General features: G+C 55.7%; 10 protein-coding genes across 10 annotated transcripts; 8 read left to right on the top strand and 2 right to left on the bottom strand.

Annotated features, from left to right (window-relative positions):
* Positions 1-103: 103 nt before the first annotated feature.
* Positions 104-3,322, top strand: ISF_08905 (Lipase, class 3; the record flags this gene model as incomplete). The annotated part of the gene is made up of 1 exon (XM_018852508.1): positions 104-3,322. One exon carries the CDS (start codon positions 104-106, stop codon positions 3,320-3,322), a length of 3,219 nt encoding a protein of 1,072 aa, XP_018700344.1.
* A 137-nt stretch (positions 3,323-3,459) lies between these two features.
* On the bottom strand, positions 3,460-4,126 carry ISF_08904 (hypothetical protein; the record flags this gene model as incomplete). The annotated part of the gene is made up of 2 exons (XM_018852507.1): positions 3,460-3,908; positions 3,967-4,126. The coding sequence occupies 2 exons, from the start codon at positions 4,124-4,126 to the stop codon at positions 3,460-3,462; spliced, it is 609 nt and encodes a 202-aa protein (XP_018700343.1).
* A 612-nt stretch (positions 4,127-4,738) lies between these two features.
* Positions 4,739-5,944, top strand: ISF_08903 (hypothetical protein; the record flags this gene model as incomplete). Its single annotated transcript, XM_018852506.1, has 3 exons — positions 4,739-5,048; positions 5,201-5,814; positions 5,927-5,944. The coding sequence occupies 3 exons, from the start codon at positions 4,739-4,741 to the stop codon at positions 5,942-5,944; spliced, it is 942 nt and encodes a 313-aa protein (XP_018700342.1).
* A 2,382-nt stretch (positions 5,945-8,326) lies between these two features.
* On the top strand, positions 8,327-9,222 carry ISF_08902 (metalloprotease MEP1; the record flags this gene model as incomplete). The annotated part of the gene is made up of 2 exons (XM_018852505.1): positions 8,327-8,710; positions 8,788-9,222. 2 exons carry the CDS (start codon positions 8,327-8,329, stop codon positions 9,220-9,222), a joined length of 819 nt encoding a protein of 272 aa, XP_018700341.1.
* A 2,418-nt stretch (positions 9,223-11,640) lies between these two features.
* Positions 11,641-14,394, top strand: ISF_08901 (response regulator; the record flags this gene model as incomplete). Its single annotated transcript, XM_018852504.1, has 3 exons — positions 11,641-13,495; positions 13,553-14,151; positions 14,209-14,394. 3 exons carry the CDS (start codon positions 11,641-11,643, stop codon positions 14,392-14,394), a joined length of 2,640 nt encoding a protein of 879 aa, XP_018700340.1.
* Positions 14,395-15,004: 610 nt separating this feature from the next.
* Positions 15,005-16,181, top strand: ISF_08900 (Ribosomal protein S35, mitochondrial; the record flags this gene model as incomplete). Its single annotated transcript, XM_018852503.1, has 2 exons — positions 15,005-15,430; positions 15,633-16,181. The coding sequence occupies 2 exons, from the start codon at positions 15,005-15,007 to the stop codon at positions 16,179-16,181; spliced, it is 975 nt and encodes a 324-aa protein (XP_018700339.1).
* Positions 16,182-16,392: 211 nt separating this feature from the next.
* On the bottom strand, positions 16,393-17,408 carry ISF_08899 (N-acetyltransferase; the record flags this gene model as incomplete). Its single annotated transcript, XM_018852502.1, has 3 exons — positions 16,393-16,587; positions 16,667-17,336; positions 17,383-17,408. 3 exons carry the CDS (start codon positions 17,406-17,408, stop codon positions 16,393-16,395), a joined length of 891 nt encoding a protein of 296 aa, XP_018700338.1.
* An 851-nt stretch (positions 17,409-18,259) lies between these two features.
* Positions 18,260-18,903, top strand: ISF_08898 (hypothetical protein; the record flags this gene model as incomplete). The annotated part of the gene is made up of 3 exons (XM_018852501.1): positions 18,260-18,409; positions 18,493-18,642; positions 18,733-18,903. 3 exons carry the CDS (start codon positions 18,260-18,262, stop codon positions 18,901-18,903), a joined length of 471 nt encoding a protein of 156 aa, XP_018700337.1.
* A 1,091-nt stretch (positions 18,904-19,994) lies between these two features.
* Positions 19,995-20,300, top strand: ISF_08897 (hypothetical protein; the record flags this gene model as incomplete). Its single annotated transcript, XM_018852500.1, has 1 exon — positions 19,995-20,300. One exon carries the CDS (start codon positions 19,995-19,997, stop codon positions 20,298-20,300), a length of 306 nt encoding a protein of 101 aa, XP_018700336.1.
* Positions 20,301-23,253: 2,953 nt separating this feature from the next.
* On the top strand, positions 23,254-24,660 carry ISF_08896 (hypothetical protein; the record flags this gene model as incomplete). Its single annotated transcript, XM_018852499.1, has 3 exons — positions 23,254-23,458; positions 23,809-23,941; positions 24,003-24,660. 3 exons carry the CDS (start codon positions 23,254-23,256, stop codon positions 24,658-24,660), a joined length of 996 nt encoding a protein of 331 aa, XP_018700335.1.
* Between the last annotated feature and the right edge of the window lie 222 nt (positions 24,661-24,882).

Below are 24,882 nucleotides of genomic sequence, written 5' to 3'. Positions count from 1 at the left end.
CCCTTCTCAAGTCCACCGAATCTACAACCGCCACCAGACCAGGACATGTCGGTGATGCCGCTGCTTACCCACTACAACGCCGTTACAGTCTCATCTAGCACCCATGGCGCGCGATGAACCATTAACCCACAAGCCCGGTCCGACACTGCTACCGGGCCCGATAGCATCAACTGTTAGTCTTGCCGCGCGCTCAACGTCTCTCGCCATTCGCCTCGGCTCTCTGGTCGGCGGATATGGGCTCGACGCTGCGCGTTTCACCACCCTGTCCAGTCTCGAGCTGGCTCGTGGCCTGGTCGAGGTTGTCCTTACGCGTGCCGGAAAAGATACCTTGGATCACGCAAAGAGCAGCCTGGCTGCTTCCGACGCTGAAAATGTGCTCGAGCGCAGCTTGGAGGGCCTTCACTACGCAGTCATCCAAGTCGCCTTTTGGACCTCTGCCAGCTTTCGCTTAACTGGAACAACCCTCTCCCTGGCCTCGGACACGTCACAACTTTTCCTTTCGTCTTTGGATAAGCTTCTTGGATCGACAGACTCTTCTCGCGCTGTCGCCAGCATCATTACTCTCATCCGCCGCGAGTTTCGCAATCCAGTCACTGGCACCAGGGGCGAGCGCGTCGGCGTCCTCGACTTGACGCTGGCCCTCAGCGCCCTCGCATATCTTCAACAAGCCTGCCGCAAATTGCCCGACGAAGAGGCTCGCAGGAACACCCTCGAAGAAGTCATTTGGGATGTGGTTGTGCTCAACGATGGCGACCGCGTTGATATTGACGACAGGCTGGCTCTACAGCGCGGCTATGCGCCCGCGCGTAGTCCAGAGATTTCCCGGCGAGGCTCCCAGGATGAGGAGGAAACCCTAGCGCTTCTGAAGAGCCACATCACACAGTCTCTCCCACCGGAAACAAAGGTTACAATTTCCAACTCCGTTACCGCTGTCCAAACCATTACCGTTGAAGTTGAAGGCTGTCTGCCCATCTTACCAACTCCACCGGGGGCCGAAATCATCGAAACCACAACGCCAGTCTCTAAACGCCTGTCTTATCCAGGTCACGAAAACGATGGACCTTACCGAGTTGTCTACCGAATAGAACGCGACAAATTTCGCGCCATGACCTTGCAAGGAGGTGACGACGCGGAAACCGGCTCCATTCTAGGCGAAATTGACAGCGACAAAGAGTCTCCCCAGCCAATGCAATACGACCCAGCCACCGGCACGTTTGTGCCTGTACTAGCTCCCTTGTCACCGCCCAAAGATGCCCGAGATCTCAAATCAGAATCGCCTATTTCCTCGCCAGAGACTCAGAAGAGTGAACAAATGCCGAGAACAAGCGAAGCACGCATGGTTGAGCCGACGGCAAACCAAAAACGGCAGAGACAGCCCGCTACAGCAGTGTCGTCGGGGAAAGCAACTTCTCCGACCGCAAAACGGCCTGTCCCCAAAAAGAAGGCAGATAGCAGCAGCCGCTCCACGGACAAGAGGTCTGGACTGAAGCAGGTTCTCAAGGATGGGGGCCAATCGATTTCCAACATGTGGAACAAGGATACTCACGAAAACGGACCAAGATCAAAACAAGTAACTACTGCTAGTAGTCGCATAGAGTCGTCGCAAAAAGTAACGGCACTGCACAGTCGTCCCACAAAAGCATCGCAAGAGCGATCCATCGCGAATCGCAGATCGCTTGTGACTCCGGAACCTCTGCCTCGAAGTTCTTCTCACGCCAGCTACATCTCGCTCGCCGATAGGCGACAGACCATTTCCTCACAAGGTGGTTATCCTGTCATCAAAGGCGGGGCACCGCCCTCTCCGACTCTCAGAAAGCAAGATGCGTCATTTCCCCAAGAACCTGCCGTCCGGTCGCGGCGAGGCTCGCTTCTCAGCGGCAATGTGCCAGCGTCTCCAATGCGCGGCCACCGCCGCAGCGGATCGTATGCTCCCAGTATATACAGCCTCGCAACTAACGACTCGCAAACCTCCCTGGTCCTCTCGTCTTATTTTAAGAAGAGCAGTTACAGCACCGCTGACGCTTTGCACACTCTACGTCGAGAAGGATTCGTTGACGGCACTTTCCCAGAAGGCCACTTGCTTCCCAATATTACCAGGTACATGCGCTTTTCATCAGCCTGCTATGGATCGCATTTTCTCAAGTTTCTGGGTATCTCGAACGACATGCCGAAATTGACGAGCTGGGATGGAACGCATCAGGATGTTCGCCACTTTGCCCACCACACTGAATCCAATGCCGGCAACATTTTACTCGCCTCGTTTGTTGATCCTCAGGGAGGAGCGGACTCGACTGGCGCCACCGGCACTGGCGTCCCGCTTGTTCACTATATTTCTCTCGATCACGAAGCCAAGGCTGTAGTTCTGGCCTGCCGCGGGACGCTCGGATTTGAAGATGTCATGGCAGACATGACGTGCGATTACGATAACCTAGTTTGGAAGAAACGACCCTACAAAGTGCACAAGGGTGTACATGCTTCAGCACGCCGTCTTCTCTACGGAGACGATGGTCGCGTCTTGGTCACTCTTAAAGAGGCCCTTGTCGAATTCCCCGACTACGGCTTGGTTCTTTGCGGCCACTCTCTCGGGGGTGCTGTAACGGCCCTTCTTGGCGTCATGTTGGCGGAAGCCAATCCCCACGGCCCTGGATTTGTGACGGCTCCGAAAGCTGCCTTCAAAAAGATGCTCTCGGATGGGATTTCCAAGGAGCATAAGTACAACGACACATTTATCCCAGCCGGACGTCGAATCCACGTCTACGCGTACGGCTCGCCAGGCGTCATGTCAGCAAAGCTCCGCAAGATCACCCGCGGTCTCATCACGACGGTGGTGCACGGTGACGACCTCGTGCCACACCTCTCTCTCGGTATCTTGCATGACTTCCAGGCCCTGTCGCTAGCCTTCAAAGACAAGGAAAATGCAACCAAGGCCGAAATTCGGAGACGCATGTGGGCCACTTTCCAGAATAACCTGTCGGACGCATGGCACAGTGGCAACGAGTCGCGGGCTGTCCCCGGAAACGATGACGACAAGTGGATGCTCCCGGCGCTGGCCGCCCTTCGGGAGAACTTCAAATGCGAGAGGCTCGTGCCGCCGGGCGAGGTGTTCGTGATTGAGAGCTATCCCGTGCTGCGCCGCGAGGCATTTCTGCTCAACGGCGAGGGCTTGCTGGGGCGACCGGCGACGCGGGTGATTTTGAAGTATGTGCGCGACGTGGAGACGAGATTCCTGGAGCCGCGGTTCGGCACGAGCATGTTGACGGATCACAGCCCGGCCAACTATGAAAATGCCTTGAACAAGATGAAGCTGGGCGTGGTGGACTGAACCGATGATGATGTATAAATTATGACCGATAGATGAGCGTTTGATTTGACCGATACCAGATGTACGATTTTCTTTCTTATAGTACACTCTTTATACAAGAACATCATTTGTGTTAAAATCCCTGAAGATTCTTTTCGTTAGAAATCCTGAACACCAGTCTCCCCCTCCAACGGCGCAGCGTCATCCGCCCGCGTAGGCTCCTCATCCTCGAACCACTGCTCCTCGGCGTCCATCCTCGCGAGCCCGTCGTACGCCTCGTCCGCGTCCACGGCCGCGTAGTCGAACTCGCGGTCGTCGCCGTGCACGAAGCGGTGCGTCAGGAACGCGCGCCACAGCTCGAGGCCCTGGGCCTTGGACTCGGCGGACTGGTCCCAGACCGCGCCGCCCTCGATGCCCGTCGTAGACAACGTTTCTCGCCCGCAGGACGTTGAGGGCTCTTCGCCATCACGCTTCAGGTCGGCGAGCTTGGTCTCGCCGCGGACGAGGTCGGCCTCGAGGGTGCGGCCGTAGCCCTTGGCGCGGCCCTCGGCCTGCCTCTCCTCGGCGGACTGGTGGCGCCTGACGAGGCGCTCGTACAACACGGGGTCTTGCGATGTCATTCTGTCAGTTGGAGTTGAGAGGGAGTTGAAGGGGAAGATGCGGACCGGCTAGCTCGTGCTCGAGGTTGTCAAAGTAGAGGGGGTGGCGGTCGAGATACTCGCGGCGGCGGTTTTGGACTTGCACTTGGGCGGCGTGGGCGCTGGATCTGGGGGGCCGCGGGATGGGTTTGTCGTCGTTCCTGCTCGGTGGGTTGGGATCGGACATGATGGTGATGTTGTTGGTGGGATGGATTGGTGGGTTGGCTGCTCACGATGATGTGGGAACTAGGTCGGCAGGTTGGAGCGATCACTTTGGTTACAACTAGATGCCTACCTAACACAGCTGCTATTGCATCCAAGAAACGGCAAGCAAGGCAACAAGTTTAAAATAAATAGTCTTCTCCCTCTCGTCTTTTTTCCCCCCTCTCTGCTGCCCTTGCTGTTGCGCCAAGTTACTCTGACCTACGTCCTTGTCAACTAGTGCGTCGTACCCTGTAGGCTGCACTTAGAAGTATCGTAATGAACGACCAAACATGAAGACTCAATAGCACCTCTGTACCTAATCAAGTCCCATTTACCACTAACGAGCGTGTCTTACCAGCTTTGTGTGTCGCGCTTGTATCTCGCTTCAATTGTGCTCCTTCCGGATGGAAAATGTTCTATGCAGCCCGTTTGTTGCTGCCTGCCAACACTAACAAACAGAAAACAATAAGCGCTACACTTTCTTTCCTTCAGACAACCAGCTTTACCAAAACAGCACCACTATTATTCACTTCATCCATCAATTAGCCAGCTAGAAAAAAAGTCAATCTTCCTTAGTCGTTCTTCTATCTACGCCATGGGTAACAATATCTCCCAGCCGTCCCGCTCCCGCACCGAGCTACTGGAGGAGAGACTACGGAAAGCGTGCGCGGAACACCAGAGAATACAAGCGATCCGCGGCAGGAGCAGTAAGCTTATAGATGAGAATAAGAAGATTATTAGGGCCTACATCGCGGCATACGAATCTGGGAAGCCATTCTTCGCGCGAGAGACGATTGCCAGTCTGGACCAACAGCTTGACGCGGCCCGGGAGGCAGGCATTCCGGAGGGGAAGGACGGCATCATCACCCTCAAGGATGTTGTGGATCGTGAAGTGAGTTGGCCATGTACAAATCCCAATTCAAGAATCGAAGGATGGTAGGTGCATCCCCTCCCGTCTCATCGCTGGGTGCGATGCCGTCTGGTTAAGCCCAGGCTTCCTAACACGCACGCGAACTTGTTAGTGACAAAATATTCGTGCATTACACTGTCACTCAAGATATAACGCACCCCTCTGTTACCAACCCCAACCCTCATATGAACGTTCCCTACCCCATCACCGTCTATTGGGAAAAGTCCGAGAAGCCTTCCGGCTGGCGGCTGTCCGACCTCGAGGAGGCGTTCCGCGAGCACCAGGAATCGTGGAACAAGAGTGCTACGTGTCGGTCCCTCATAAAAATTCTCCAAGAATCGGCAGCCAAGCTACAAATGCCTATCAAAAAGGTCGTCTGCTTTGACCTTGGCGGCCTCGACCCCAGGACGCTTCATGGAGAGTTCTTTGACTGGATGCGGCGCTCCGCCACGCAGCACGCCGCCGCGCTCACTATGGCTAAGACGCTGTCCGAGGCACAGGGAGGCGTCGAGGCCAAATGCTACACGCAAGATCCTGCGTACACATCCGTCGACGAGCAGCTACTGGCCGGGCTGGGCTTTGAGGTCCTTGGGGACCCAAAGGGCTTCCTTGAGGTCGACGAAAGCACCCTCGTCTTCGCCGTCCAGCCCAAGATGCCCGTTCGGCAGATTGTTGCCGACTTGGCGAAGCCGGCGGCTATGGTCTGGGGAAAGATCGAGGCGAATCGTGACGGGGAGATTTCCAGGGATAAAATAGATGAGGTGTGGCTCTGTGGATTCGGGATCGGGTATGTACACTCCAACTTGACCTTCTAGTTAGGGCTTGTCACTCTTTCGAGCCAAGTTTTCCATTTGAAGCTAATAGGACCTACAGGCCGTGGGCAGAGGATGAGGGTTCGACGCGCGTCACAGCAATGAGACCTTCCTACAGTTATTCCAAGTTCCCGAAAGATAAAACTAAATTCTTTCGGGGCATTGGCATTTATTTCAGAAGGGAAGATTCGGAATAGGTAGGCAAGATGGACTGCCGTTCATCTACACGCCAAGGAAGCGTATGTTGAACCAGTGAATATGGAACATCAGTTGCATGGACCAACACGATTAGGAGGAATTAATAGAATCCTAGTCACGGAGAATTTGTATTCAAGATAGCCTTATTGTACTTTGATCAGCCTTAACATAATAATACAAGAGCGATAATATTTTTCTTTATTTGAGGGCTTTATGGGGACCGAAAAACCTTGCACAAGTACTGGGCATAACGACCAGACGCAGATGACACGCGGCTGGGCTTGCGCACGAGGGCCGAGCAAAACAGCCAGCAAGAACAAATCCGCCGCTGCAGTATCCATGGCTGGCCAATGACCGATCGGCCTTGACGCCCGGCCGGTCAAGCCAACATCTCGGCTACCTTCAGCTCCCGGAGATGGGCCAGCCCGTGGCTATGCGCGGCTTCTCAGTAGCGGAACGCAACCGCCTGGGCGCGTCGGTTCCGCTAACCCGGCGGCGACTGCGCTTGGGGGGGGGGGGGGTTTGCATGAAATACGACCCGTGGTGTGGGCGGGGGCGCTTGTGCGTGACAACAGAATCTGAATCAAGGCTCGAAATTTCTTATTTTGGAAGGCCAGCTGTCCTTGTGCTGTTCTTTGATAACCGTCTCGAGCGTGGCCCGTCGTCCGTTGTACGTCGTCCGTCGTCCGTCGCCCGTCGTCCCTGTCGGCATGAAGCTTGCCCATCTCGGACCTTGCCGTCCAGTTCAGAGACAGTTCAGGGCTGCTGAGCGTGAAATTTGCCAACGCTATTCACATCGGGACCGCCAACACTGCATGAACTCGGTGGCCGGGGTATCGGAGCCTGCAGGGCTGCCGCTGCCAGTTGGCACGACGACGGTTTGATCTCAACACTAATTATTAAGCTGGCCGGAGATGCCTAGGCCCGGTTCCACAAACAAGGGGCTGTACGGTTAGTCAATCCAGAGAAAAACTTGCCGCCGCCTGAACACGACCAAAATTACCCTTCAAAACCAACTTGGCGGAAGACCTTGATTCATGCGCTGGGGCCCGCCCGAAGCGGGGGAGCGAACAAGCCCCCCCCGGGGGCGGGGCGGCATCATCTATACGATGATCCAACTTCGCTGCAACGTTCAATCCCAAAACGCTTCTAACCAGACGGTCGGTATCAACTTAGAAACAGCGGCGTCTTTCGGCAAAGTTTGTCGTGCCTAGAGGGAGGCGCCGGTGTAGCAGAGGGTTGTACACGACGACTCTCACAGAGCAAGAGTGGGTGAATATGAGGGGCGCGCGTCTATTCATAAGTACAAGCGGTCCTGTTGCGGAACAAGCCAAGGTTAGCATAGGAAAGCATGGAAGAAGCAAACAGTATCCTTGTTCGCGTTCCTGACCTGCATAACAGCAATCTCATCAAGGTAATCTCGATATTGTGCCTACTCAAAAGTCTACCGTCAAATTCTCTTCATGGTTATAGTCTCGAATTACATGTAGACGCAACATGTGTGCAATAGTAGCAACCCCTCACCCACGTCGAGTTCCCTAGACTGAGAGGAACAATGCAGCAAGGGGTCCCTGGCGTCTATACGGAGTCGCTATTGAGTGATTGGATGTTGCCGTGCTGATCGCTGTCTTGGCGCAGTTCACATCTCCGGGCTTGCGACTGACTAGTCGCGTGATTACCTCCGAGACTCAACAACTCTCGTGGGATGCCCATAGCTAAAGGGCCTGGGCCCAGAGTGTAAATTTGTAAAGGGCCGTCCGCCGCGTCAAGCAACCTCCCCCCCCTCCCCGACTGGTGAGTGATGTTTGATAAGCGACCGAAAGGATCGCCAAGAAGAAGAGAAGAAATCAAAGGGGAATATGAGTCGGTCGTGTCGTCACCAGCCAATTTAGAATGGAAACCCTTGTCTGGAATGACTCGGCCATCAGGCCTTGCCGACGGCAGAAGCAGACCATCCCTCGACAGAATCGTGAGCCCAGGGCTGCGAATCTTTCTTCAGAGTCAGCCTGCGTCTCCCAGCTCGGGATTCGCGAGAACACAATGGCTTTAAATTACCAATTTCGAGAGCTCAATGCAGTTGAGGTCCCTCAAGGGGTCAAAACTCTAGACAGCTTCACCACGACTATAAAGAAGGCTGAACATGCCGTTGACAACTCACCTTCTCTCTCCTCATCAGCCTCCAGATCAAGACGCACTGCACCCTGGCCATTTTCTCCTCACCACTTGTCACTCGTTGCTTCCCTTTCAACCTTGACTCTTCACGATGCCTTCCATCTCCAAGATGGCCGCCACGACGCTGGCCTTGACGTCGGCCGTGCTCGTCGGCGTCCCCGGGGTCTCGGCCGCCGCCATCCGCGACCTTGAGCAGGCCGAGTTCTGCGGTTGGGAAGCGGAAAAGGAGCCGGCCGCCGGCGCGGCGAGACGCCAGAGCGCGCAGGTCCCCCAGGACATCCTCGACCTGTTCGGCCCTCCGCCCAAGGACGGGGAGCAGCAGCAGCAGCCGCCTCCCGCCGCGCCGGCAGCCCCTCCTGTCCAATGGGAGCTGCCTCCGCCTCCGGCCGACGACGGCCGCATGCTCAAGGTCGGCGTCTACATGCACGTAGTCGACGATCCTGAAGACAAGACGCTGACCGAGTTTCATCTCAATGTACGTTGCGTTCCCCCCTCCTCCCTTCCCTTCGCTTGTCGTGGCTGTACTAAACCAAGAAATGCGTGTCATCTCAGCGCGCTGACTTTGACCGGCAAATCGTCGCCTTGAACAAGGGCTTCGCCCCTGCCAACATCTCCTTCCACTTCCTCGACGCCGACTGGAAGCGCGCCAAGATCCAGGGCCACCCGATGCGCATGCCGCTCACACAAGAGCTGCACCGCGGCGACCGCAAGACCCTCAACCTCTACTGGCGCACGGCCGGCCCGACCTATGGCGGCACAACGCAGACGTTTGTAGGGAGCCAGAACGAGAAGCGGGACGGCATGTACGTCAACGTCGCCACGGTCCCCGGCAGCGCCCATCCCGTCTGGAACCAGGGCAAGACGGCCGTCCACGAGGCCGGCCACTGGTTCGACCTCGAGCACACCGAAATGACCAACCCTGGCGACTGCGAGTGGAACTGGATGAACAAGCCCGGCTTGAGCAACGAGTGCGTCTGCCCCCCTTGATGTGATGATACAGGACAAGGCTGACCCGAGCAGAACTTGCGGAGCTAGATGTGACCATAACTACATGAGTTACGGTACCGAGTAAGTCCTTAGAGCCGATTCCTGCAAAAGCAGTTTGTGATTTTGTTGCTTGGTCTAACACGTCATGCAGCGAATGTCTGTATGAGTTTACCCCCACGCAGATCTCGACAATGCGAGACTTTGCAATCCAGAGGCGTGGAATTTAAAGCAAGTCACTCAGACTATATCCGGCGCGAAATTCGTTTGGGATAGGCCTGGATTAATTTCGAGGCTATAGCTTGCAGTTTCCAGCTTGAATGTCAATGCCGATGGCTTGAAAAAAAAGCCCGTTCTCATAGGATACATCTCAATTACCATTCATTCATACTTGGACAAACGGTAAAACTCGTGAGGCTGGCCATAGTAGAGCTCAATGACGGGCTGAAGAATTCGACAAAAAGGCTACTGGCGAGCACCCCTGTGCAGCGGCGCAACGTGCGGGCTTGGTTGCGGTGCCTGCGCTGTGCAGCAAAGTATCCTGGGGAGGAATAGCGATTCGGAACGGCGCGGGCGACGATCGCTAACTACGTTAGTTGGTTAGACATCCGCCCGTGTTCATGCGCCCCGTAACTGACAGCGGCCGGGCGTTTTGACAGCGGCCAGATGCATGGTCGAGATAGAGTTTCGCTTGCTCCCGAATAATGGCCTGATCCGGCAAGGGAGAACTTCATTCACTTGCTGTCAATCGTCAGTGAGCCGACCTGTCTCCCATGAGAAAGGGGCCGCGGGACAGTCCGCGGGATCCCTGCAAAGCAATCAGACACATGCCAGGCAGGCTATTGCCGGATACTAACAAAGAGCACAGACATTGCTGAGGCATCTGGCGGTGATGCCCAGTCAGTTTCTTTTTGCAGCAACCACAACATCGACGAGGATATAGCTCAAAGAATGCCGCGTCGAACTGCTCCGGCCATCCTGTTCATCTGCAGGAAGAATAATGTTCAGTTTCTGCAGATAATATCCATGCGAGTCGCCTCGTCTGCCTTGGCTGTTGAGGGAGGGAGTCGCGGTCAAGGTCAAGGGACACCACGGGCTCGCATTGCATTAGCGTGCAGCAATAGTAGACGCCCAGGTATCACAGACGCGGCGTCCTCTTGCTGGTCGGCATAATTTTTTCTGTTGAATCCCTCCACAAAGAAACGTGTCAGAACTCACATTTGCCTTGGCGAGTGACACGCAGGAAAACAGGCGTCGGCCCCTGGATCAGCTATGTCTACTACGTTTGTATGATAGCCAGGCCTGTAGGCGGTAGTTAGTTGTCCGGTGTCGCACTGCATCCGATGGCTCGGGCAAAAAGGCGATGCAACCCGGAGGATAGAACGGATGTACTCCAGTACAGAGAAGAGGCGCGCCCGCAAAAAGTCTGCAGACTGCATGTTTCATCCAGGCAGGCCTGTGGCAAACTTTGGTTCTTTGGGTTGAATTTCTCTGGTATGACAGTCTGACGGGCCTTGCCGTGTGACAAGGACAAGGGTTAATCCAGACCGGCGAGGTGGTTGCACGTCTCCTCTCCTCCTGAGAAAAGGCTGTGCACATGCCATCGCCACGGGAAATACCCATTTTTACAGGAATGCGGCGTGAATCGAGATATGAGTATAAACGAGACTGGCGGGTCTGGCCGGTTGATTAATAGGGCCATCTTGCCATCTCATTGGCGCGTTTCCGCCTTGTAGCCATCCTGGCCCTTGCAAGAAAGACAACTTGACTGGCACTGTTGGGGAACTTGGGATTTGCGAGACGGAGGGCCCTTGTAGTTTCAACCTGGAGGCGGCGGCGCATGCAGGGGTCTCGAGTCAAACGGTTGTCGGAAAAGAATTAGGCAACCTGATGACTGGGCAGGTCTGGACTGCATCGCGCTGGGCTTGGTGTGTTGTGTGCTGGGTGCTGTGTGCTGCGTGTTGCTTGCTCTTGTTGTGTGATGATGGCCAAGCCACGTCGGAGACTCGGGACCTTTTTCTTTTCTTTCTTTCTGAGAGTTAAGCGACATTGCCTTTCCGGACCGGTAGCATAATGCGACATGTGGCTCTGCATGAGTGTGCGTGCATTGTTCTTTTGTTGCCTTTACCTATGCTGGCCGCATGCAGTCAGTGGTTAGTCGAACCAGCTGAGCCGTAGATTTGTTTGTTTCCAACTTGCAGGCCCAACGTTTCGTTTCGTTTCGTTTCGTTTCGTTTCCTACCGGCCGATTTTCAAAGCTTTCTCGTTTTCATTTCTTCATTTTCGCTCCCCTTTTGTTTCTGTTAGTTACGCCTGGCCCTGGTCTCACAATCATCTCCCTGGGTTGCCTGGCTTCGCGGGATGAGGCCTGGTTTGCCAGCGTGCATCAAGTCGAGGCTATCGTTGCGCCGGCGCAGCACCATGCCGGGCGCCTCGAACAGCTCATCGGCTGGAAGACTGAACGACGATGAAACAGAGGCATCCTCGTTGTCGGGCTCGAAGCGGCAAGCCCTACGGCAACGTCAGTCACAAGCGGCCGGACCACGATCCAAGAACGACATCGAAGTCAGCACCATCGAGGTACAAGAAGCAGCATCGGCATCAGGCTCACCTCTGCCAACACCATCACCATCAATGTCAACCGCCTTGGATAGTATGCATGGGTCACCCGGGCCCAGACCCAAGTCGACGCTGGGGTTGATGTCTGTTGAAGCCGGGGTGGACAGGGCTAAATCTGCTGGGCAGGGGGGAGAAGAGGCTGAGGCTTCAGCAGCCCGCGCCACTGAGAAGAGTGCTTTACCCGCTGAAGAGCCCACGCAAAGTGCTGCTGTTGCGGATTCGGCCTGGGCGACTTTGGCCTCGTCTTCGGCGTCTTCAGTGTCCTCAGCTTCTTCCTCAGCATCAGATTCCCCAGCGCTTTTAGAAGCAGTTCCAGTGACTTTAGCGCCCATCTCAGCTCATCCAGCGCCTGCTTCAGCATCAACTCCAGCACCCTCTCTCCCTGTATCGTCCCCGCCCGGCCCTTCCTCAGCGTCCCTTGCCGCCCCAACCGCCTGTAATCCACCCGCTGACGACCAAGTTCTCCACCACCAACGTCTCGACCTTCAGGACCGTCTTCAGCGTCTCTCTCAAGATCCTCTCTATTATTACGATCCCACCCTGCTTCCTTCACCATCGGCCCACGACAGGCACAATTCGGGTTCTCGAGTCACCGCTCCGACGCTACACAGTATCTTTGAAAACTTCAGCACCGAGCCCTTTCGAAAGCTGCGCCCCCCCGAGCGCTATCCCGGCGAGCACGGGAACCCCTACACAGATCCCCGTGTCCACCCTCTCCACGCCCCCATCCACCACGCCTCCTCCTCCTCATCAACTCCCGCAACATCACCGCCGCCTGCGCCATCAACCTCGACACGCAGCCGCATCCAGCCATCCCAAACCACATCCGCCGTCGCTGTCGCCGCTGCTGCCGAATCTTGCTCCGAACCCTCCTCTCGTCTTCCCGCTGCGCCTCGGCGATCCAGCGGCTCCGGCCCTGCCATCCGCCGGGTCAAGACGCCGCGCAAGGCGCACTTTTTCCTCGACCCTGCCCCCGAGTTCGACGTACCTTCGCCTCCCACCATGGGTAACGCACGAAAGATTTGGGTTCGCCGGCCCGGCGCCTCCCCCACCCTCATCACCATTTCTGAGGATGATCTCGTCGACGATGTCCGGGACACTATCCTCCGCAAGTACGCCAACTCGCTTGGCAAGACGTTTGATGCTCCCGACCTGCATCTCCGCCTCTATCCCCGCGATCAGAGAGACCGCCTGCTGCAGCCCGACGAGCACATGTGCCGCACCCTGGACAATTTCTATCCTGAAGGCCAGACGGTAGAGGACGCCGTTGTCATCGATATACCACGCAGGACCCCAAAGGCCTCTCCGTACCCCTCACAGCACGAACACCAGGGTCGCCAGCACCATAACGTTCCCCACACAGCCGCCGCGATATACTACACCGAAGACGGTCGGCCGCTCGAGTCTGGCGAAGGCTATTTCCCTCCCGTCGGAGCTCTACCCTCGCCGCACATGCAGCTCGTCATGCCGGCCGCCGACCACCACGGTGGTCCCCCACACTCCATCGCCGTCTTGGGAACCGGGCATCTTCCCACCATCCCTTCACCCGGAGGGCTGCGCCCTCGTGGCCATCGCGAACAGACCGGCCGGCCTCGCGTAGCGCGCACGCACACGCCCTCATCTGCCATGAATGGGAGAGATGGCAATTACACCCACGGTACGCACCAATATCGACCGCGGCTAGACCATTCCTGTGCTCATTCAAATTCTTCAGATCCCATCGGCATGCCACCTGACGGTATGCCCATGCTATCGCCCGGCCGTGAACACATGTATGCTGCCTCTGGCCGCATTGGTATGGCATCGCCCCGACTGATCGAGGCACGAGCAGCCAGCACGCGACCGAAGCGCCGCAAGAATTTCGATTATAACGGGAGTGGTGTCGCTGCGACGGTGCCTCCGATTAGCATCCTCATCGTTGAAGACAACCCCATCAACCTGAAGCTGCTGGAAGCCTTCGTCAAACGCCTCAAGGTACGCTGGCAAACGGCCACCAACGGACGAGAAGCCGTCAAGAAGTGGCGAACCGGCGGCTTTCACTTGGTTCTCATGGACATCCAGCTCCCAGTCATGAATGGTCTCGAAGCCACTCGTGAGATTCGCAGACTGGAACGCGTCAATTCGATTGGCGTCTTCTCCTCGGTGCCCACCACACCCCAAGAGGAACTTGCACTCGAATTGACCGACAAAGACCGCCTCGAAAACCTCCACAGCTTCAAGGGCCCAGTCATCATTGTGGCACTCACAGCCAGTTCACTGCAGAGTGACAGACACGAAGCCCTAGCGGCCGGCTGCAATGACTTTTTGACAAAGGTATGTGCCGATCCCTGCCCCCTTTACTGTCAGCGATTATTCATGCTAATTCTCTAGCCCGTCAACTTCGTCTGGCTTGAGCGAAAGGTCACGGAATGGGGCTGCATGCAGGCTCTCATCGACTTTGACGGCTGGCGCGCCTGGAAAGACTTTGCCCTTGCCGAGGAGGAAGCCAGCCAAAAGGCAGCGGCTCTCAAGAACAAGGCTAAGAAATCTCGTTCTTCGCTTGTTGCTGATCCATAGGTTGCGCACCCGGGCTTCTTTGATTTGGCGCCCAAGAGGATGCCAGTATGTGCATGTTGGGGAGTTTGACCTTCTTACAGTGACGGGAGGATATGTGAGATTTGAGAAGCATGGTTTATTTACAGTTTGATACCGGACTTTTAATCCTATTTACAGTTTCGACGTATATAGCGCTTCATACTTCAGAGGGAATCGGGTACAGTGAGCTGGGTGGCAAAGACCGCATTGATTGCTTTGGAGGCACGATCGAAGACTCTATGGGAATATTCCCCACCGTCGCTGAAATGAAATACAATTGAGCGAATTAATTCAGTCATTCTTGCTTTATCATTTCTGTTCGTGCCGTCTTTCAACTGCAGCGCGCAACAACGCTCCATCAACAACGGTCGCGGAAAATCAAACCGCCGCGCCGGGCGCAGGCTCCACCCTAACTAAATCTGGTCGAAAGCTCCAACCACAAATTCTCCAAAGCAATGCACACAACCTCTGATCCAGGAGCTATCGACATCAATTGACGGCCCCTAACATGCTCGCATCGTCATAGACTCTTTTCCTTGTCACAATACCCTCGTGTTTTCTATTTCTTAGCGTTTTCTATATTCCCTTCCTAATGCCTCCTCGAGTCAGCGCCCGCGCGCCAGTCGCCGCGGCGGATGCTCTTCTCCTATCCACGAGCCGGCCGCGTGCCGTCGCTGCCGCACCACAGACCTGCGCCTTCTCCGCGACGCCGTGCCGAGAGAAGAGCAGCGCCGCGCGGCGGAAGATGTTCGCGTGGATTCACAGCGCCAAGGGCCGTGTGCTCGCCAATAACAGCGGACCCGGGACCCTGAGCGGCCAGCCGGACGTCCCCTTCCCCAACAACCCGCTGTTCCGCAGCGAAAGGGTCGTCAACGACGCAACCAAGCATCTCATATACCAACGTGCCACGCAGGAGGGGCAGGCGCTCAAGGCCATTGCGGCCGAGATGGGCCTGGACGTTCGTCGCGTGGCGGCTATTGTGAGGCTAAAGGAGGCACAGAAGCAGTGGACTAATTCGGTGAGTTCCCTTGTGCTCTTCACTATTTCCTTACTTTCCCATCATCCCTCCAGAGAGCTTGCATGATGAAATTACTTTTTTAAAATTTTTCGATTAGTCTTTAAGACATCAAAATGGTTAAACTTTTACGACTGACTACAAGCTATCCCACACCAATCGCTTGCAACATATGGTACCTTGGAAAATTGCTAACCCAAGACAGGGCAAGAAGCTCGCCACACCATACTCCAAGGCCGTGCAAGGGCTGCTCCCAAAATGGGGCTACTACCCCGGCGAGCCGCAGCAAACGCCGTTTGAGCCCGTCAACGACATCCACGTGCACCGCTACACGATGCAGCAGCTGTTCGTGCCCGTTGCCGAGTCGACCGAGTTCACGCGCGAGGACGCCGCCGCGGCCTTTTACGACAACATGCTGTCCGTCGACAAGCGCTCGCCGCAAAGTGGCCTCATCGACATGGAGCGCCGGAACATTGCTAAGAAGGGCTCGCGCAAGGCCAACTGGCAGGCGTTCCAGGAGGCGGAGCGCCAGCGCGAGGACGAGTTCGCGGAGCGCCTGGCAGCGGAGCAGGCGGCCTTGGAGGCGGCCACGACGCTCGTCAAGTCGGACCGCTACGAGTTCCGCTTCCGCGAGATGAACGCCGATGACGCAGGCACGGACGGGCGGTCGCACAAGGGCCTGGGCTGGCGCTACGGCGCGCCGCACATGGACCGCAAGCGCGGCATGATCAAGATTCCCAAGACGGTGCCGTAAGCCGGCGGCGAGAATGGGATATGTGTACTTGTATATATATTTATGTAAAAAGTGGCTGGCGAGCGCGGCATTGTATATTAGACATGTACAACAGGTGAATGGGTCCACGCAATATACTGTTCATTCCAAGTCTTTACGCAGACTCTCCGCATACTCAAACCGGCCGTGATTGCAGGGGATAGGACGCCGGTTACTCTCACCAGTCCAGCGTCTACCATGCATTCTCCGGCCTGGCCTCGACGCGCACACGCGGGCTCTCCATGTACGTCGGCAGAATGCCGAAGTAGACTGCCATTGCGCCCGCCACCCCCGTCGGACCGTCCAGCCTCCGCCTCGTCACCGTCGTCGTCCTCCCCTCGCCTTCGAGGAAAACGTACCCATCCCCCTCGGCATCGGTACTACCGGCCTGACTGCGGATGGCAAGCTCCTCGTCGTGCACGCCCACCTGCCTGACGCCCCGGACGGGCATGGTGGCAAACGGGTACGGCGGCGACACGGGGCGCGGGGCCCCGGGCCATCCAGGCATGGATGAGGTCCTCGGCGGCGCGCCCGGCGGGCTCGTCCTGGAAGAGGAGGTGGTCTCGCCAGCGCTCCCTGGGGACGGAGACTTGCAGGTAGTAGCCCTGGGGCGTTCCGTTGTCTGGGGTGTCCGTCGTGGACCGCAGGCGGAGGGCCTTGCCCAAGATGCCGCGTGCCACGGCGGAGGGCTGGTCCAGCGGCAGTGGCTCCGCGAGCGAGTACTTGGCCGAGCCAACGTCGACGAGACACCGTCCGCCGGCCGTGGTGACTAGGAGCAAAATGTGCGTCGGCCAGATGTTGACAAGGTCATGCTGCTGCTGGTGCTCGGCGCGGGTGGCGGGGTCAAAGACGACGCGGGCCTGCGCCGTCTCGACAGCAAAGCCGACGGCGCGCAGCGCCTGCGCGAGCAGCGCGTTGAGCTCCAGGCAGTAGCCGCCACGCAGGCTGGTGGCCATCTTGTCGCAGGTGGCTGGGAGGCGGATGGAGCAGACGGGCTGCTCGCGGCCGCCGGCGCCGTCGTCGGGGAGCTGGTAGTGCAGGCTAAGGTTCTCGTAGGGGATGCTGCTGAGGTGGGCCTTGACGATAGACTTGAGGGTGGCAATGTTGGATTGGATGGTGCCGGGCTCGATGCGGAGGCTGAATGCGTTTGAGGTAGTTGGCGAGCTGGGCGTCGTTGAGACACTCGGGATGAGTCTGGTCGATGGTCATGGTGAGGTGAGAGTGGTATGGATCGCAAGATTCCTTCACGAGTTGTTCAAGAAAACACAAAAGAAGACATGGTATTCTGCTGGAAGAGCAGCCATCTGCATCGTTTATACGGCGCCATCGCGCTCATGGCCAGCCTTGTGTGGCTGTTCTCGTTTGGTCGCCGCCAACGCTCCAGCATGACGAAGGCTTTCCAGGCAACCTGTGCAGTCTACTGCCGAAACGAGTAACGGAACGGGGTGATACGTAGCGCGAGCACGTGGATGAAAAGACGGCGTCAGTTTGATATTCAAGCCGCGTTAGTACTGTGTTGATTCATGTCGTAGCCCAGCCTTGTCGTAATAAGGCGGCGAATTGGCAGCCGAGCAGCAGCAAGAGCAGAAAGCCTAAAACGGATTAGTACCGGGAATGGGCAGTTCCAGACCGCTCTAGCATATGTAATGCCCCAGTCCTGATGCCAGGTAGGTACGGGTGGACGGACGATACAGTTGAAAAAAATACCAGAAAGAGGAGGAAAATGTACGGAGAAATACAGAAGCTAATCCAGAAGCATGGCAGAGAAGAGAGAGCACAGAAAATAATTTGGCCAATGTGTTCTGACATCTCCAATTCATGCATTATCACCAACGCCATGCCACCCAAGGTCTAGCGCCTCTTTGACGTCACAATCCAAGAGGGCCCCGAGCTGAGCTGTGGCTGCTTTTTGCAGGAAAAATCCAAAATCAAGGCACGACGAGACCATCCCACCACCAAAGCACAGTCACCACCCAACCGCCATTTCCATTTTCCCTCCTCCATCTCTCTCCCCATCCGCCTTCACTCGCGACGACGACGACGCAACACCAACCGCAGCCATGCTCAGCCGTCTCAACATCACCAAGGGGTACCTCGCCTTCTCCGTCGCCCACTTTCTGCTCTTCGTCCTCGGCCTCACAATCATCGGGCTGTACGCGACCGACGTCCAGCGCGCTCGGGAGGTCAACAGCCACCTCGATTCCAAATGGGTACGTCTCTTACTATTCACAGCCAAGCGCGAGACATCGAAAGAGGGAAAAAACAAATCACTAACAAGCCGATGCGCTTCTAGATCTTCGCTGTCGTCGTCGGCTCCCTCTCTAGCGTCACCTGCCTCGTGTACTTTGTCCCCTTCGTCTTCCACGCCCGCGGCATCGTCGCGCCCATTTGGAACCTGGTCCTCTTCATCCTCAACATTACCCTCTTTGGCGTCTTTGCCAATGTACGTTTGCCCCCCTCCCCCCCTCTCTCTTCTTGCCATCCCCAGAGGGGGGAAGAACAAAACTTGCTCGCTAATCACGCAACCCGCCAGCTCTTCCTCCATGCCAAGGCTAGCAATGGCGCCGTCAAGCGCATGAAGAACGCCATCTGGGTCGACCTCACCAGCGCCCTGCTCTGGCTCCTCGTCGCCCTCGCCTCCGCGGGTTACTGGTGGAAGCACCGCGATGTCCGCTCCCGCTTCACCGGCCGCGCGCACGTCTAAGCCTGCCTGCCTGACATTCGTGTCGAGGTCGTGGAAGCTAGCTCGCGCTGGCTCGATCCCCCCAAGCGAATCTGTTTCGAGATACCCTCTATCAGCCAACAACTTGATGATTTAGATGCTTTCTCACTTTCTTCTGAGCGATTCTTTGTTCCTGTCCAGCCTATAATACCTCTACAAGCTATTCAATAATATTAATGTTTATCCTTTCGGTTCTAGATTCTCTTCAAGGTTTAAACCCTTGCTGAAAACAGTATTCTACTTGGACAAATTCGAGGCCGAAGTTACTCGAACATGGAGAATATTGTTCGCTCTGCTGTGTATCGTGAACCAACACCCCTTGAACGCAACCGTACGCCACCACGTGTGCTTCTCCATCATTGCTTTCTTTTCAGAATGAGTTTCCCTTGCATAAATGTTGCTCTAGCTGTCGACATCTCTGCATCATCAACTCATCAAGCTCCACTTGGTTGTCCCGATCCCCCACAGCCAACCTCCTCATAATCCTCCACCACATGGCAGCTATGCCTGAAGCGCAAGCTTCCAAAGACTTTCAGGGCAGGTGCAGTGTATCAAACCTCACGCTAGTGTGTGTAGTGCCATCACTAAAGATGAGCTATGTTTTGAGGTACAGACTACCCTCCTCGTCCGAGGACCTGGATGTGTTGGTTCTCCAGCGAGGGCGAGAGAAGGAGAGACGGGCTTGGCCAGCTCGGTGCAGATACTGGATTTCTGGCGAACTGATCTAACTTTGCAGCGTTACTTCGTCTGAAGCTTCCTTGTGCACGTCTCATCTCTATGAGAAGACAGTAACTTCTATTGGGTAATGCTTGTACGTTTGGCAGGCACTAGTTTTTGCCTTTGGTCGCTCGAGACGCGAACCAACACACCGTCGTGAGAGCTTCCTCCTGAGTACTGTAGTCCTGGTGACGCTACCCTCTCAACCCCAGACCCTCTCCTCAAGGGCTTCTGCTTCTCCTGCAGCTATATCTTCCCCTTCCCCCTATCCCTCCTGCATCCTTGTTTCTTCCTCCTACACCATCCCATTCACCTTTGCCCCCTTCCACGCCTAATTCCTCTCCCAAACCGCTACCATGAAGGTCCTCTCCGTTATTGCCCTGTTCTGTGCCGCCGTCGCGGCCCAGTCCACCCACACGCCGGTTGTCAACGGCACCGCGCCCCTCGTCCCACGTGGTTCCTCTCGGGCCATCTGGAGCAAACACAACGAAACCCGCCCCAAGAAGAACCGCACTGACAGTGCTGTCCCCAAGATCTTCCTCGGGAAGAACAACCGCACCACCCTCGTCGACAGGGGCATGCCGCCCGAGTGGATGAACAACACCAAGACCAAGCCGCCAAAGGACAACGCCGCCAAGCCGACTATCATTGCCCAGTTCTAAGTCACATGGAACTCCGCTGAGAGATGGAACCTCGCGAATGTTCGTTTCGGCTGTAAGTGGTGCCTCCTCCATTTCGTAGTGTCAGCTAACACAGAAGTGCTTTACAGTGGCAAGCCCACAAACTAGGATTACGAGGGTCTTTCGTGCGAGGCAAGGTTTTTGAGGCCAAGAAGGATCTAATCTTTGCAATTGACTTGGAAACATGAGGCACAAGTATAGCTTGATCGAAATCCACAATCTTGTTCTCTTTCTTGAATAGATCAGAATGTCTACTCTACGTGTTAGTGTGCATGTTTGACTTTATATCCATCAACACCATAGTCAAATTTCTCCTCCCAGTGGTTGTGAGAAGACGTGCATCTTGACTTCTTTCCGGGGCCATCTGCGGTGTCTATTCGTTCGTCTTCTTGTCCTCTCGGCAGCGGCTGACCTTACCGGGGGCCCCGCCTATCCCCTCCATCACCTCTTTATCTTCTGCCATTTCCTACTATTGCAATGGTAATCATTACAGTATGCAAGACACGTTAGCGGATCAATGACGAATTCCAGATTTCTTTTTTATTGAAAGATCTGGCACAATGCAGGACACTACATCGGCGAGTGGCAGGACAGGCAGATGCTGCCAAATGCTGCCAATGGAGTTTGACCAGCTCGAAGATGTGAAGCTCATGTCGACCAAAGTCAGAGAGCCACCCCTTCCGCCTCACTGAACGGTTGCCTCTCCAAGTAGCGATAATTGGGTGAATAAGCCTCGAAGATGACCTGAGCCCCAGAAAATGTGCGGGCTGGCACGGGGCCTAGGCCATACTAGCCCTCGCGACATCCCATGATTGCCTGGCAGAGAACGATAGGGTTAAGGAATTGCTTTTCGACAACTGCCATACTAGCCTCCTCAAGCGAGTCATCTTTAGAGGTTGTGAATGGCCACTTCATGGACAGTGACCGTCCATTGGTGCGCGCAGAGCTGCGGGCATGGTTGCGACAGATTAGATCAGCTGTGAGCAACTTACATGGCCTGGGCTATGCACACAACGACATCACACCAGCGAAATTCTCAACGCTAATGATAGACCGGTGCTTAAAGATTTGGAAGACTTATCCGGCGGGTGCGTCGCTGCAGACGATAAAGCGGACCATTGGGCGGCACGACAAGGCAGTGATGGTGGCGCGAGAACGCAACTAGCTGGACGCACTCGACGAGATTGAAACATGGCTGCTTGGCAAAGACTGATGGCTTGAAATTCATCGGCTAGCAGTGTGACATGACTGATGTATGTGCTTGTTACATGTCAGTTCAGCCAATGCCCGACGTCGCTGTGGCTTGGTGCAGTGCCTGACCGGCTTGAATGGGGCCCGACATGGACAAGGATCGCAATGTATGCATGCGTGCGGACGGCAGCATGTCGACATCTCATTTGCGATTATTGTTTGCCCTCGTGTGATGAGTGTGCGGTGGTGCGCCGATCGCGAGGCCGCGGCAGACGTCCGTCCATCCTACGGCCGCAAGTCTGTAGCGTGCCGTCCCGTGACGAGACCAGATGAGCACACGGAGATGCATCTCATCTCACAAACATGGCAGCACCGTGCTTTGCCCCTCGTCCTCCGCTTGGTCTGAGGTGCGACCGATGATGCACAGGAGACCATGCAAGGCCAGCATCACAGGTGGTTGTAATCCGCACTGGGGGACTTTCGTGGTGGTCTCGCTAGGGGGTTTTGTGTTTGCACCCAGGAAGTCGACGAGCGGAAACACTGCAGAGGATGGATGAAGGTGCCAGTGCAGGATGCAAGTCTCGGATAGGCTGCGGCTAGTCGAGCATCGAGGTGACAGTGGTGGTGGAAAGTGGCAAGATGAGAGAAGAAGAAGCCATTCGCGGTGAGGCGTCTGGGCGGGCGAAGGCGGGCGCCAGCGGGAAGAGGGTGATGTGGTTGAGGGCGGGCAAGTCGATGGCAAGGGTATACTGTTAACGACTTTGAAACCCCCCGCAAATAAAGAAAGAAAAAAAAAAAAAGAAACGCCTTTTGCGTTTCTTCTCTTGTCTCCTGGTTTCCGCGCCTTTCACTCCTGTTGTCCACTCCTGTCTTTCTCGGCTATTTCAATTTCAGTTCTGACAATCTCCGAAAAAAATGTTTACTGCTTGGAGTTGACCCGCCTGTAACGAACCGGTATAGTGGACACTAGCCCTGTAATAGCAAAGTGCCAGGAATGTTACCTCTGCTGCGCCACCAAACAGCCATAACACCTACAACTCTGGTGATCCGCCACACCACGCTGTTTCACTGAAACCACCACTGCACAAGCCAACCAATTTATCGGCGCCAGTTTTTCGATCTGGTCTGGCTTTTTCGTTTACCAGTACTAGCTGCCGCCGCTGCCAGCTGCAAGTTGCCAGCTGCAAGTTGCCAGCTGCAAACGCCATGTTCTTGTTTGTATATTGAGCCCTTCAATTCTTGTCTTCTTTCCCACCCCCCCCTTATCGACTTTCATCTCTTCCATCACTTTCATCTCTTCCATCCCCTCACCTCCCTAATTCATCTCTCTCGCCATCGTCGCGCCGGTCATCCGCTACATTCCATCTCATGCTGCACCCACCTGCCACCATTACGAGGCTGTGACGTCGTTTTGCTCGCCATAGTGGGCTCCCCGCCATCCCTCGACCCTACACATTTGAGCCGCACACTGCCTGAATCCTGACACAGGGGTCACAGCCAAACGGCCAGCCAGTCAGCCAGCCAGGGCTTTCTGATTTATTATTCATCTCCCTGTGTCCATCTTCTTTCAATCCTTTGTCCCGACTTGATTCTCCTTATTATATACCACTCCCTACTCAACTCACCACTACCATCCTTCGCCAACGTCTCGCCTCAAAGAATGCCGACACCGCTTCTACGCTAGACCGTTGTGGTGACGCACTTATTTATTCCAAGGTTTCTGGCGTTACCCGTTGTATCCGCCATGTCTTTTACACGAGGCCTCAATAAGGCCCAGGGCTTCCTCATGCCCTACCGGAGACCAACCTTTGGTGCCCTCCGCAACACGTCGGAACTCTCCCTCACTTCCGATACGAGCGGCCGCGATGATGCTGCTGCCCCCGATACTGCACGGTCTGCACCAGGCACGCCCGTGATAGCTCCGATGGATAATCCCTTTTTTGCCAACCGTGAGTCTACATGAAGATTCCGTTTCGCCCCGGTCACCAAAGTTCCATTGCTTCTTTGCACCGCGATGGCGTCAGCCAAGTTTACACCTATCATTTCTCATCCCATGCCTCCCTTGTACCTCTAACGGTTGTTTGCTGGTGTCGCAAAAGGCCAAGACGCCGCTGGATCCGCCGGATATTGCGCTCCCCACCACCTACACCCATTTCTAGGCTAGGTTCTTGGGTGTTCTCCCTGATGCGCTCGATCGTCATGCCTCCGCCCACGTCATTTCCGTCACCGCGTCGTGCTCTTCTCCACAAGGCCTCGCCCCGTTTCTTGTACAAAATCCGCTGATAATCCCTTCTTACAGACGGCTCCGAGTCCCCGGCTTGTACATCACCTCACTCTCGTCCCATTGCCATTGAACTACCAAACCCCAGAAAGTTAGGCGCTTCGGGTTATACGCCTACGGAGAGTTTGTCAGCTCGTGGCGACCTACCTGGGTATGCAGTCCTACACAAACTTATATAACCATCCATCCTTCATGCTAATAACGCGAGACAGTGGTTACTTTCCCATGCATGAAGACCCCAAGTGTCGCATTCATCGGCCACATCCATTTCACTCGGAGAATCGCCAAGCGACCTCCGAAGTCAAACTCGACATGCATGCCCCAAGGGAACAAGCCGCTTCAACAGCACCGTCTTGGCACGGCACTCACACCCCAGTATCATCGTACATGCCCTCTGGTCTCTACGACCACCCGTTACCTGTTGGCAAATACTACCCATCCAACTACGAAAGGCGCACGCGCCAGCTGCAGAATCAACGCTCTATCGTTTCAGAGTCGGTCACGTCATATGCCAAGACGGACGCGCAAGGTACCACGTACAAGAGCAACGACGACGCACGACAGCGTCTGCAACAATACCAGCGGGACATGGTTGCACAGGCTTCCATGGCTCTGGGTGGCTCCTACAAGCCAAGCATGCTGCCCGGAAACACGGCCGCCCTAAGAAATCTGCCTGTTCCAGATGCACGATTCGGCCGCCCGACGACGCCACAGCGACCAGTTTCCCCGCAGCTGCAGCCCATGGGCAGCCCTGGTCCGGTGACGCCCATGGACTTGGAAGCACAAGAGGAATACATAACCAAGAACCAGGTAGCGGCCAGTGCAACTCTAGCCCCGCCTGTGACCAAATTTGCACCGCACTCGCTTTGAGTATGCGACCCTTTGACTGCGTTGAATAGCGTTAGCGCACTGCATGACCGGAGTTATTGGGTTTTTCAAAGACAGACAGAGCAGTATGCTCCTCTGTATTGGTTGTTCATTGAGGATATGGAGTTTTGACCACGCGCTTGGCTCACCACGATGCCAAATACCCTCGCTAGATAGTTGCTGATACATGTATTTACTTTAGTCTTTCCACCATCCTAGAGCGTC

The sequence above is a fragment of the Cordyceps fumosorosea genome (assembly GCF_001636725.1).
Source record: "Cordyceps fumosorosea ARSEF 2679 chromosome Unknown scaffold_37, whole genome shotgun sequence".
Lineage (NCBI taxonomy): Eukaryota > Fungi > Ascomycota > Sordariomycetes > Hypocreales > Cordycipitaceae > Cordyceps > Cordyceps fumosorosea.
This window is presented reverse-complemented; position numbering and strand designations above follow the sequence as displayed.